Raw genomic sequence first — 12596 nt, 5'->3', positions numbered from 1 at the left:
AAGGAGGAAAAGACTAGAAAAAGAGAAAGATGAGAAGGAGGGAGAGAAGGGAGAAAAAGAATGGAGAGAATAAGGAAGGACATACAATAGAAAGAAATGACACAAGAAAGAAATGTGGTTAAATGATCCATATTGGGCACCGGACACAAAGCAAGCATTTTGACACCTCAAATCAACTCTGTAAGGTAGATACTGTCTTTCCTATTTTATAAACGAGGAAAGAGAAGCCCTGAGAACTTATTTTAGTCACACAAACACACCTAGAAACATCAACCGTAGCTGCATGTAACTCCAAATTCTGTGCTCTAGGAAACCATTTAATTCCAACAAAGATTCCCTTATGGGAAGTAAATGCTTACATTACACTTGAGTCCTGGAAAGAATTACCCTAGAGGATGCCTTTGTCCTAATAAGAAGTAGAAAATGGTTGATCTTCTGAAACCCTAAATCTGCAGTTCTGTAATTCTATGGTACTGGGTCAGTTGTGTGTAATACTGACATCACTGACATGTTCTGATTCTGCCTCAGTATTGAGACATTTTCAAAGAATCTAGTGTTACACTTTTTTAAGCAAAACCAGTAGAGCACTAGAAGTTCTGTTTGACAAATGATGCCTTATCTTATGAGAAAATGGGTACAAAATATATTCCATGGCTCAGTATTAGTATTTGCCAACTAGCAGGAATGCCACTTTCTATATCGGGTGGTACAGAAAACCCCAAGAGAAAACTGTAGCTCGTGAAGTTACCTGGATTTCTTCAGATTAAGCAGAGAACAGAAACAAATTATCAAAGAGATAGACCCCAGAAGAAAATCATCTCCCTTTGACAAAATTATATGTGAAGAATAGTAGACTTTATCTTCACATGTACCACAAGTTTGGGGGTCACTTCAGAGTACTTGCAAAAAGTATTCTTCATTAATTCTTTCTCTTTATTTCAAAGTTACTTAGCGCTTACTGTGGGTCAAAAGAAGTGGTGAGGGGATGAATGGGAGAAGAGAAAAAGGGAAAAAGGGGTTCCCATGTACTGAGGATGGGGTAGGGAACATGACAGACGCTGCCAAGATACTTTGTACAGCTCAGCTCTGGATATTCATTATAGTCCCCAAAAAAGTATAAAAGCTAAACCAAGCTACCTCCAAGGAATAATTAGAAGTGAAAATTGATAAACAGAAAACGGCTCACATTCTCCTCATTGATTTCCTGTGCACAGTGAGTCAAACTTGACTGTTGGTTGGAAGTCAGCTTGGGTACTTCTTATTACTTTTTCTGCAGTTGGATACTCCTGTCAGTGCCTTTCATGCTGGAGTCTTTCTTTGCTCTAATCACAGCTGTCAGCTGTTGAATGAGTTTGACACCCTGACTCCAGAAACGAGGGGATTCACACCCCATGCATATGCAGTCAGTTCTTTCATTAGAGCTGACTGACATCAGAGATAACACGGTGCACTGCCGCTAATTTTTAGAAGCAAAACAAATGGCTGCACAATCAAGTAGGAATCTCCTGGATCTGATACGCCCAGAGAGCCCAAGAATCTGTATTTATACAATTCAGCCAGTATTGCTGTAAATGCCTACACTTTTAGCACTGAAAAGCGGTATAAGCAATCAGTGCAGAGCTAGATCACACACACACACACACCAGACTCCTCCCCCAGAATCTTAGTTGCCCATTCCTAATCATCTCGGTTGGAGTTCCAAGTGTTGAGTGACAACGGGCATGAGTTAGCTATTGTGACTTGGCTTTTTGAGAAGCATAAGTTTCTGAAAGAAAAAGAGGGGGGGAAATGACAGTGACCAGAATCACCTCCTCCACCAAAAAAAAAAAAAATTGCAGCAGAACTAGAGTTTCTGACAGTGTTTCTGCACATAACATCATAAAATGATAAGACTCCAAGTTGAAATGAATCATCTAGTCCCAAACCACCAAGTTCGAAATTCTTCCAGAGCATCCCTGACAAGGACCTATTCAGATTCTAGCTGACGTTCCTAGCAATAAGCATGCCTTGTTTGGTGTGAGGCCGCTTACTGAAAATAGAAGCACAAACTGAATCAGTATTATAGGGAGTCGCTACAGCATCGCCCCTACGGAGATGCATGCCCCCCTCACCACTTGCATTTAGTACTTAGAGTTTAGTCATCAAAGCCCTCTTCAAACCCCAGGACTTCAGGACGACCCCAACCACAAAATTTTCCTACTGTCCCTCACACGCTGTTGGTTTCTTCTTCCCAGGCTGCAAAGATATATCCAATGCCCTTCAAAAGGTCAAGGGACTTCTAACCATCCCTAAAGGATCTTTAACTTGTCTCCTCCATCAGTTCCTTAAACACCCAGTGGACCGCTCTTCTGCGGCGATTTGTAGAACCTCCAGCACTACCGCCTGCAATTTTGCAGCAACTCAGAAGGGTGGGCAAATAACTTTATAAAAAATAAATAAATAAAGCTCCTAATGGATTAAACAAAATCGCTGGGAAGCAGCAAGCCTCCAACTGAGTGAAGAGCAGCTTGGGGTGCTACAACACATGAGAACCTAAGACGTAAGATGGCGCTTCACCTACGGTTTGGGAGGTGGGGACATGTAAACTGCTGGATATATATATGATTGTACTACTCCATACTGCGATATAGTTCTTCTTTAATTAAAAAAACAACTGCCCCTGGTGGGCGGGGGGGACAAACCTATCAGCCCTGCACAAGGCAGCGCCACAGGAAATACTCCGAGGGTCACTGGGCAGCTGAGGCTATACCCAATATCACCCCGGAGTCACACGGACCCACCCCGCTTTATCTGCTCCACAGCACGTATCACACTTGGACAGTATTGCTTCGTTTGTCGCATTTCGTCTGTCTCCCCCGCTAGAATGTACCACAGGCCCAGAGGGCGGGACGTGGTAGGTGGTCAATAAATCGTTCTTGAACGGGGAAGTGGCGGTTACACGAACGCGTACCTCAAGGAATGAATGACTGAAAGGACGAACGAATGACCCGGAGCCTGGCCTAAGCCCCTCAGCTCTCCTCATGCCCAGCGGCCCGCGGGCCGGGCGCGCTCCAGGTGAGCGCTCGGAGCCACGGTCCCCAGCCTCCGCCTACGGCGGCCGGGAGGCGTCAAGCCACTTCGGGGCGGAAGAGCCTGCCCGGCGGGGCCCGACCCGCGCGCACGCAAGCGCGGGCAGCCACGCTTCCGGGAGGTCACTTCCTCCCCTGTCTCGTAGCAACGGCTGGCAGCGTTGCTGACATCCCGGGCAGCGGTGGCATCGGACTGAGCTCAGAGTCTCGCCGCCCGCGCGATGGTAAATCCGGGGTCTCTGTCCGCGACCCGCCGCTCCAAGGGCGGCGACCGGCAGGGGACCTTCGCTGTCCGGCTCCCGGGGCCGACCCAGGCCCGGCCGGGCCCGGGGCCGGGGCGAAGGCTGGGGGCTCCAGAAGCTTCTTGGAGGAGTGACACGGAGACCCTGGAGGGACCAGAGGGCGACCGTGGAGGGAGGGAAGAAGATGTCTAGATGGGGGAAGCTATCTTGGGGCATAGATATCTGGGGGGTGGGGGGTGGCTTCTGGGGGGTGATACTCGGGGAGGGAGGATATCGAGAAAGAGAAGAGAGATACGGAGGGGATGAAAGATCCTGAGGGGAATGAGAAACCTCCTCGACAGCGAGGAAAGTTTGAAAAGGGGAGCGGCGCGAGGGAGAGGAGAAAAATCACCCTGAGAGGGAAGAAAGAGAGGGGACAAGGAGCACAAGGAAATGGAGAGAGGGGAGAAGGAGGAGTTATTGAGAGAGAAGAAAGGAAAATAAAGAGGCAGCAGGAATGGGAGGGGGAGGGGAAGAGAAGGAAAATGGAGACAGGAAAGTTTGAAAAAGAACAAAGTGAAAGCAAAGAGTTTCTTTTTAAGAAAGGAATGAAAAGAGAATTGGCGATGGGAATTAAGAGACTCTATTAGAGGGCCTCAAAAATCACCAAAGGAGACAACACCTGGGAAAAGAGAGGGAAAGGCCGGGAAGATCAGAGAGAGGCGTTTGGGAGAGAAGTAAAACAGAAAAAGATAAAACGAGGGCAGCGGTTGTAAGGAGCTGTGGACGTTGTCTTATAGATGGCAAAAAAATGTAGTAAGTCATTGATCCCTGTACAGCTATTATGCTTTAAGTTCAGTGTTTCCCAACGTGAGACGCAAACATTAGTTGCTACTTAAGATGGCTCAGAAAACCAAAAACCACAGAGTGAATCACATCAGAGAAAGTTATTCCTCTTTCTTTTTTCTTTTTTTTTCCCCAGCCTTTAGACTATATCCAGGAGAGAGTTTTTGGCACTGTTAGGTCGTTAATACCACTATCCTTTGGTAGTTTTGATTTTTCACCTGAAGGGCAGACCTCAGGCTCAGAGCTTTCGTTGGGATAAAATTTAATAATATGTTCTCTCTTTGTTTTGTTTGTTTTTATGGTTATTTCTGCCTATGTCAAATGATACCAGATTTACATTTGTGGTAGTGATGTATAATTTCCTTTTAAAATGCATTTATTTAAGCTTGTAGCAGTGAAATAATTTTAAGAATGTGCTGGGTAAATAACATAGATGGTATTCATAATCGCAAAAATTATAAATCTAGTACATGAATGCCTGAAATTTAGAAAACACCTGCTATAGTGGTGGAAAGAGGAAATAAGTGCTCCTGCCAGCATTAGGGGCAAAAGAAAACTGTCTTTTGACTAAAGCAATATAACGTTCACCTTTACAATGCTGGAAAGAAAAATATATCATAAATCCTCATCAAGAGACTCTGCAGAATACTGTTTGAATTCAGAATATCCAGTGATTACTCAGTTATGGAAAATATGCAGGCTGGAAAAAATTATTCTTGATTTTAGCATTTGTAGAAGGAAAGAAACTGGTACAATATATATAGTCTATGCATGTGATTCAGAAAGCTGAGTTTAAAACCCAGTAGTGGGATTCCAACATAATCATTCATGGTTGAATGTTCAGCTTGCACTGAGATCCAGGCTGTGGTTACCAATAGAATCCTGGAATCCTGGAATACACTGTTTTTACAGACTATTTTGAATTTAACCATCTGAACTCCCAATTAGGTGGCATTTAGGACTGAGAATATGATTTCTCATTAAGTGATGCTTTTAGACAGAAGGAGGCAGTGATATAGCTCTATAAATATTTTTAAAATCTATAATGTAGAAAAGGGATTTTTCACTTAAGTACAGAAAGATCAATGAATGAAAGATGACCAGGAGCAGATTTCTGTTCAACAACATAGGATACTTTTCCAGTAAATAGAGGCAGATAAAAATGGAGTGAGCTCTTGTGAGGCAAGAAGCTTTCTGTCTCAACAAGAGTTCAAGCCAAGATATTTGTCAGGGTTGTACGTAGAGGGTCTTACATAGGCTTGCATGTGGGACCTGACAATTTCAAAGCTCTCTTTCAAAAATCTGAGCTTCTAAATCTTAGTTTAAGGAGATTGGAGAATAGGGGTCTTTCAAAACATTACTCTAATTAGGACTGGGGTCACCACAAAGACTCTTTGGTTAATTTTCTTCCTGATCTCTTCCAGGCAGAGGTGGAGGAAACCCTAAAGAGGATCCAGAGCCATAAAGGGGTTATAGGAACGATGGTTGTAAATGCAGAAGGTAAACACCTCACAGGCTGCCTTCTTGACAGGCAGAAGCCAACCAAGAGCCTGTTTGTTGTGTGAAGCCTTAGGCAAACATCTTGGAATTTTAAATCAAAAGTATATCTTGTATATTTTAGCTAGAGCATTTACTCATCAAACATCTATTGAGTATCTATTAATTATATGCCAAGAACTCTGCTAAGAGGTAGGGAGATAAATATTAATAAGACATGCATAAAAACACCTATATATTCCTAAGAAATGCTGCACATTGTCTAATTTTTAAAGCTTTGGTAACTTCTAACATTTCAGGAGTATCAATAAAACTATTATATTGAAGATAGAAAGAATACCATTGTTGGCAGTTTGCTTTCGTTTTAACATTGTAAAGTGTAGTTTCAGTCTTCATTTTTAAAAGAAATTGTTCCTTTACCGTAGTTAATGAAATCTTTGAGAATTAATTTTAATGTAATTTATAGTAGTCTTTGTGGTTATAGTTTAAGAAGGGCCAATACGTTTCCACCTATGAAATCTGTAGACTTATACCAGAGACTTGCCTATTAACAATCCCCAAAGCCTTTTCTCTGGCACACTGTTCCACGCTCAGCTATGGTGGCAGCCTCTTAAAGGCTTCTGCTGGCTTCATTGCTGATTCAGGCATTTGCAAGGGCAAGAGGTGCCACAGACCCCAGAGCACTAGTTGAAATAAGAGTAGCTACTTCACATAGTCCATGGTACAACCATGGATTTGGTACATTGCCAGCTCAGTGCTTGGCAACAGACTCTCATAGCTAATCATTATTCTGGAGCAAATCCATCAATAAATATTTAGTGAGCAACTACCCACTGAAAGTCTGTTTAAACTCTAAACTTCAATCCCTTATCATTAAAAATGCAAAATAACCTACTTTACTGGTGACTGTGACAATTAAGTGAAATAATACTTGTCAAGTACCTGGCACAATACCTAACACTTAACAGAATTGTAATTAAATAGTTCTGTGAATGTGGGAATTTTTAATTTATTTGTACAGATAAAACATTTGATGTGTTTTACAAAATAATAAAATAAAATTTTAATAAACTCAGTGTCAAATGAATATAATAAATTCACCCAGCTTGAGTGATCAGGAGGGAGAGGATTTAACATCAGCCTACAGGAAAGTCAAGAGCTATGCCTCATATTTCCAGGAAGCGGTCCAGCCCAAGTCCATGGTTCTGGTTGAACTGATTTTAGTTTCAGGCATTTGCATAAACTCTGCCACACCCCCCTAAGATGGGTTATTTGTGTGACTTCACAGAGATGCTTTATTTGTTTTCTTTGGCTGCCATAACAAAGCACCACACACTTAGTGGCTTAAAAAAAATTAGACATTTATTTTCTCTCAGTTCTGGAAGGCCAGAAATTGAAATCAAAGTGTCAGTGGGTCCAGGCTCTCTTCAGAGGCTCCACAGGAGGATCCTTCCTTGCCTCTGCCCAGCTTCTGGTGATTTCCAGCAATCCTTGCTGTTGACTGGTCTGCAGGTGCATCACTCCAGTCTCTGCCTTCATCATCGTGTACATTCTCCTCTCTGTGCTCTGTTTTCTCTTCTTATAAGGACCCGTCGTTGGATTAGGTTCCACACTGATCCAGTATGACCTCATTTTAACTAATTACATCTTCAAAGACTCTATTTCCAAATAATGTCACATTCTGAGGTTTAGGGTGGGCTTGAATTTTGGAGGGGACGCTATTCAACCCAGTCCAGATGCATTCACCTGTGACACCCTGGACAATGTATCTAATGTGTTACTTTGGAAGACTTAGTCTAAAGTACATAATCCTGGCAATATGCATCAAATGTCTAAAAAATATCCATACCTTATGATCGGTAATTCCACTCCTAGAAATTTGTTCAAGAAGTGATGAAAGATTTAGGTGCAAAGGATATTACGGAGGCATCATACATAATAGCAGTAAATAAACAGACAAGTACATAAATCCCAACAGTAGGGAAATTTTTAAATTTATTATGTAATATTTACTCAGTGAACCATTACTCTATTTAAAATGTTGAAGAATATTTAGAGTCATGAAAAACTACTCACAGTATTAGACGAAAAAAAGCAGGAAACGAAGCAGTAGCCAGCATCTTCTAATCCTAAATATGGCCAGGCAGACATACATACACACTGAAATATGGAAGAAAAGGCAGGGATATGTTACGGTGATTATCTCTGAGTGGTAGAATTAAAAATGACTTTTATTTTCCTGAGGTCTCTCAATTAACACTTTTCTCATCCAAAGGCAACAAAATACTAGTTTTAATACTCATTAACTTCTAATTAACCTCTACTAGGATTAGGTTGTGTTAGGATTCAGGGCACTTTTCTGAAAGCCAAATTAACCTTTTTCCCAAAAGTATAAATGAGGGGCTTATTTTTATGGTCAGATTATTAACAACCAGAGTATATGACAAGGATGTTTACTAATAGCATATGGTATGAGTTGTGCGACCAGAATGAAATGAAATACTCCATCTCAACAGGCTACTCAATTTTAGACGAAAGTGCCATTTATCACAGTGCAGCTTTGCAGCTTTCAGAAGTCCCATGAAATTTAACACTGAAAATATTTAACTAAGCTGGCGTTTATGTGTTCTTGTTCTGTACCAATGGTTTTGGTCCACTAATTCTAGGCAAATCATTTTAACAAATTTTTAGGTTTTAATTGTGGCTAGGTAGGCCTTCTACCACGTTTATCCATTTAGATCTCATCCTCTGCCATGTTAAATAGTGTCCTTTGGTTTCACTATTATTGAAACATAGACTTCTTATTCATGACAATAAAGTGGACTTACCAATTTAGCCCAATGCTCAGGAGTATAGGTTTTTGTTAGATTCTTTGTTAACATTGGTTTCCCATTTACAAAATAATTCATTGTTTACAATATTGCAGTACTGATCACAGAACTAGATACTGGTAAACATGTATATTTGTTTCCCAGACAGTCATATCTGTCATATATTCTTATGTATATAAGCCTGATTTCTGCAGACTCTTAATTTTAAATATTCTTGACATTTCTAACAATCCATCATTTGAGTTTCATTAGGTTTTATCAGCCATCCAGCCAATTCCTTTTATTTTTGAAATACAATCTATCAACCAAATGTACAGTTGAAGAATACCAGCTTACTGGGATCATGAAGAGTCATATTTTAAAGTAGTGTCATAAGTTCAGGAATATAGAATATATACTCTTTGTTCTAGAAGTTACATTTTAGGAATTTATCCTACACATATATACAAATGTACACATATATACAAATGACATGCACACAGACATATTCTGTAGCCTTGTTTATAAAAGTCAAAAATTGGGAACAGCCCAAATGCCTGTCAGGAAGATATATTAGTTACATGTATTACAAAGCATCCATTCAACAGTCACATTACACAGACATTAACATGAATGACGTAGCCTTACGTGGACTGAATGGAACAACCTCCTGAGTGTATTAAATGAAAAAAGTTAAGGTACAGAATAGAAAATGATACAGTTAAAGAATAACAAACACAAACATACTGGAATAGACTTAGAATATCTCTGCAAGGACACCAAAGGAACTGAGAACAGTGGTTATCTCTCAGAAGGGGAAGTGGGTGAATTTTATACCATGTGCTAAAATTACTTCCTAATAAATTATTGTTTAATTACCTCACATAGTCTCAAACAAGAACTCAATAAATATTTGTTGATTGATTTTTTTTTCCCAAGGGTCTACAGTGGATATGAAAAACTCCAAGAGTTTCCACGGTGTGCACTTATTATTCAGAAAGGCTAGTAGCCCTTTTATTTATTGACTTGGATCATGAATAGACTGACTAAGTAGGCCTGAGTATCTGATTCATAATCCTGTCATCTACAGTTTAAATAATTTATTCTGGTTGTATTTCTTTTTTGACACTGAGCAATGCAGACTTTGTAGGTAGTCGCTCTTCATGATGCAAAATAAAACTGGTCAAAAAGTGCCCTTGAAAGGTTGAGTGCTTGCTATACTTCAGTTTCCTGCTTGTTAAAGACACATGCCTTGTTATGGTTCATCAGTTGTGAAAGACAGAACTGAATTCTGGAGAAAAAGTGGCCAAGAAACAATAATACAGAAATTAACAAGTTTTCTATAAAACCTTACTTAAATAGGTTTTCCTGTAAATACTGTCGTTGCCTTCTTTGGCAAGACCTACTCTGGAGAGAATGGTTTTCTTAAAAAGAAATTAGTCTGTTCCAAAGTCAGAGTTGAGGCTCTCAAAGAGTTTCATGAAAAACAGGTAAAATCCCAAGTTAGAAGCGCTCATCTTGTTTACCAGTTTCTGGAGCTACATTCTCTGAGGGAAAAACCAAGAGAGCCATGTCGGCCTTTTTTATTGATTGGCCTTAATTCAGGTTCCTGAGGAACTTGACAGTGATCCCAAATTCACCTTCATATGTCTCCCTAAACGCAAGGCACATTTGCAAATCAAATCCCTGGAATTCCCTGGTTGATCTGGTAGTTTTCAAAATAATATGAAGGCCGGTTCTGATTAGACATAGTGTATGTAAAATACCTAGCACAGCACCTGTTCCATAATAAGCACTGAGTGACCTGAATGGAGCTGGATTGATATGAACTGAATTGAATTATACTTGCATATTCGTCTGGCTAGATTTTTCCAGTTAAATTAATAGCTTCTGTTTTAAACTCATAAAATGAAACAACAGAGCACACAAGTAGCCAAATTTAATCATGCTTAAACCAAGAGTGAGTGCAAACCAGGGAATGCCCAGCCGAACTGCAGAGTCTTTGTTGCTGTATTTTCTAGCATAAAAATTAAGGTTTGCAAAATACCGTATGAGGAAGTTACGAAGAAATTCTGAAAATCCCTTTTGATATGCCCTCTAGCATGTGCAGTGATATCCTCTTTCTATTTCTGGCCTCAGGGGAGAAACTAGCACCATATCACAGACCAAGCATTTCACAGTGGACTCACCGTAGACAGGATGCTTAGGGGAATGCATTTCGTAGAGTAATATGTTAACTTAGTACTGAAATAATCAATTAACAACTTCCAGAAGACTTGTGTACAAAAATGTTCATCACCATTAGCTACAAAAACAAAAACACACTCCCTAACAATCCAACAGTAGGGAGTTGATTATATTATGATATATCCAAAAAAATAGTAAAGTCTACAGCCATTAAAAATAATGTTGATGGCATCATCAACAAGGACAGCTTGTATGCTATAATTTAAATGAAGAAAAAAGCAACAGTCAAATATGTAATTATAGTTTGATGCAACTAAATTTTAAAATCCACGTAATGGCAAAACGATTGGAAGGAAATAAAATTGTTACCTTTGAGTGATACGAGCCATCACTTTTTCTTCCTTTTTACAATGACAGTATTTTCCAGTATTTCTACGATGCACATATTACTTTTAAAATCAAAACAAAAAATGTTTAACCCCAAATTAAATCTCGTACCAGGCATTCCCATCCGAACGACCTTGGACAACTCGACAACAGTTCAATATGCAGGTCTCCTTCATCAGCTGACCGTGAAAGCCAAGAGCACAGTTCGTGACATTGATCCTCAGAACGACCTAACTTTTCTTAGGATCAGATCAAAGAAACATGAAATCATGGTAGCTCCAGGTAATTTGGCATTTATTTTCATTATTTAAGGCATCTTTCTACTTCACTGGATAAAAGCTTTGTCTCAAAGAACGGGGAGTGTGGATTTCAACATGCAATATGACACATAATGCTCTTCAATTACAAAATGAAGAAGTTTGAATGTGAAAATTCCGTGAAATTAGTAAAGACGTTGAATTTTGCCCATTTGTTTTTGTTGTTAGTAATCAAAACATTTAGGAGGTGTAGGTTTCCTGTTATGTGAACTTAGCACACAGACTTTCTGAAGAGTGGGAGAAATGTCTCCTGTCCAGGGGATAACGAAGAGGGCAGATCAAAGGTCTGTAGGGTCTTAAACCTTCCCTGGAGTAGAGCACATTCACTGGGGCTATCAAAAGACAGCAGCCACAGAAATACTTCTTTCCTTGAAGGAGGTACATTCACAGTTTTAGTGGATGTCAGTGTAAAACAGGACTCATGTTCCTAAATCTAGCCTAGAACAAACTTCGCTGTAGTACAACTGTAAAATCAGAGTTACCCCCAAACTAAATGAAGCTTTCCCTACACCTGTGTTCTCACCCAAGCTGCACATCAGAATCACTTGGAGAGCTTAAAAAAAAAATTACTGATACCTGGGACTCCACCCCAGACCAATAAAGACAGAATCTCTGGGGCTTGGCCCCAGGTAATGGTATTTTCTGAAAGCTCAACCGGTGATTCTGATGTGCTGGGAGCCCACTGGTCTACACAAGGTCCGAGTGATGTGTTGAAGAGAAAAGCAGATTAGCTGAAGTATTTATTTATTAAATTTAATTTTTAGGGTGGATTAACTTTGTCCATATCTCTCCACAGATAAGGAATATCTTCTGATTGTCATTCAGAATCCATGTGAATAGACCTGCAATGGCCAAGTTCTGTCCTGGGACTCCAGGCTGAAAACACTTCGCTCTTTAAAGATTCCTAAAATTATAATCCAATCTAAATGATCTTTTGGACATTCCTTTCTATTTTTACATTTAAACTCTTCTACATGTCTCATTTAGTCCGTTTCGAATGTATTGTAAATTTGTGATTTAGCTATATAATAAATAAATTCTGGTATGTATGCCTCATTTTTTTACGATACACAAAACCAAAGAATTCTAGTGAGAAGACAGCCTTCCTGGAGACAGTTCTTTTCGTCTAGAAGTAATGGCCACCAAGAATTAGAATAGAAGTGTGATTCTGCCCATTTCGCTGACATGCCAGGGAGTTTCAGTGGAGCAGAGTGGGGCTTGGAGGGAAGCAGGGCGTCCCAGCCCTCAAGGAGCTATAGGTGC

General features: G+C 40.1%; 1 protein-coding gene across 1 annotated transcript; it reads left to right on the top strand.

Annotated features, from left to right (window-relative positions):
- The first annotated feature begins 3208 nt into the window (after positions 1-3208).
- DYNLRB2 (dynein light chain roadblock-type 2) lies at positions 3209-12370 on the top strand. The gene is made up of 4 exons (XM_061173348.1): positions 3209-3292; positions 5560-5635; positions 11131-11298; positions 12130-12370. Exons 1-4 carry the CDS (start codon positions 3290-3292, stop codon positions 12171-12173), a joined length of 291 nt encoding a protein of 96 aa, XP_061029331.1. The 5' UTR covers positions 3209-3289; the 3' UTR covers positions 12174-12370.
- The last annotated feature ends 226 nt before the right edge of the window (positions 12371-12596 follow it).

This window comes from Eubalaena glacialis, chromosome 18 (genome assembly GCF_028564815.1).
Source record: "Eubalaena glacialis isolate mEubGla1 chromosome 18, mEubGla1.1.hap2.+ XY, whole genome shotgun sequence".
NCBI lineage: Eukaryota > Metazoa > Chordata > Mammalia > Artiodactyla > Balaenidae > Eubalaena > Eubalaena glacialis.
This window is presented reverse-complemented; position numbering and strand designations above follow the sequence as displayed.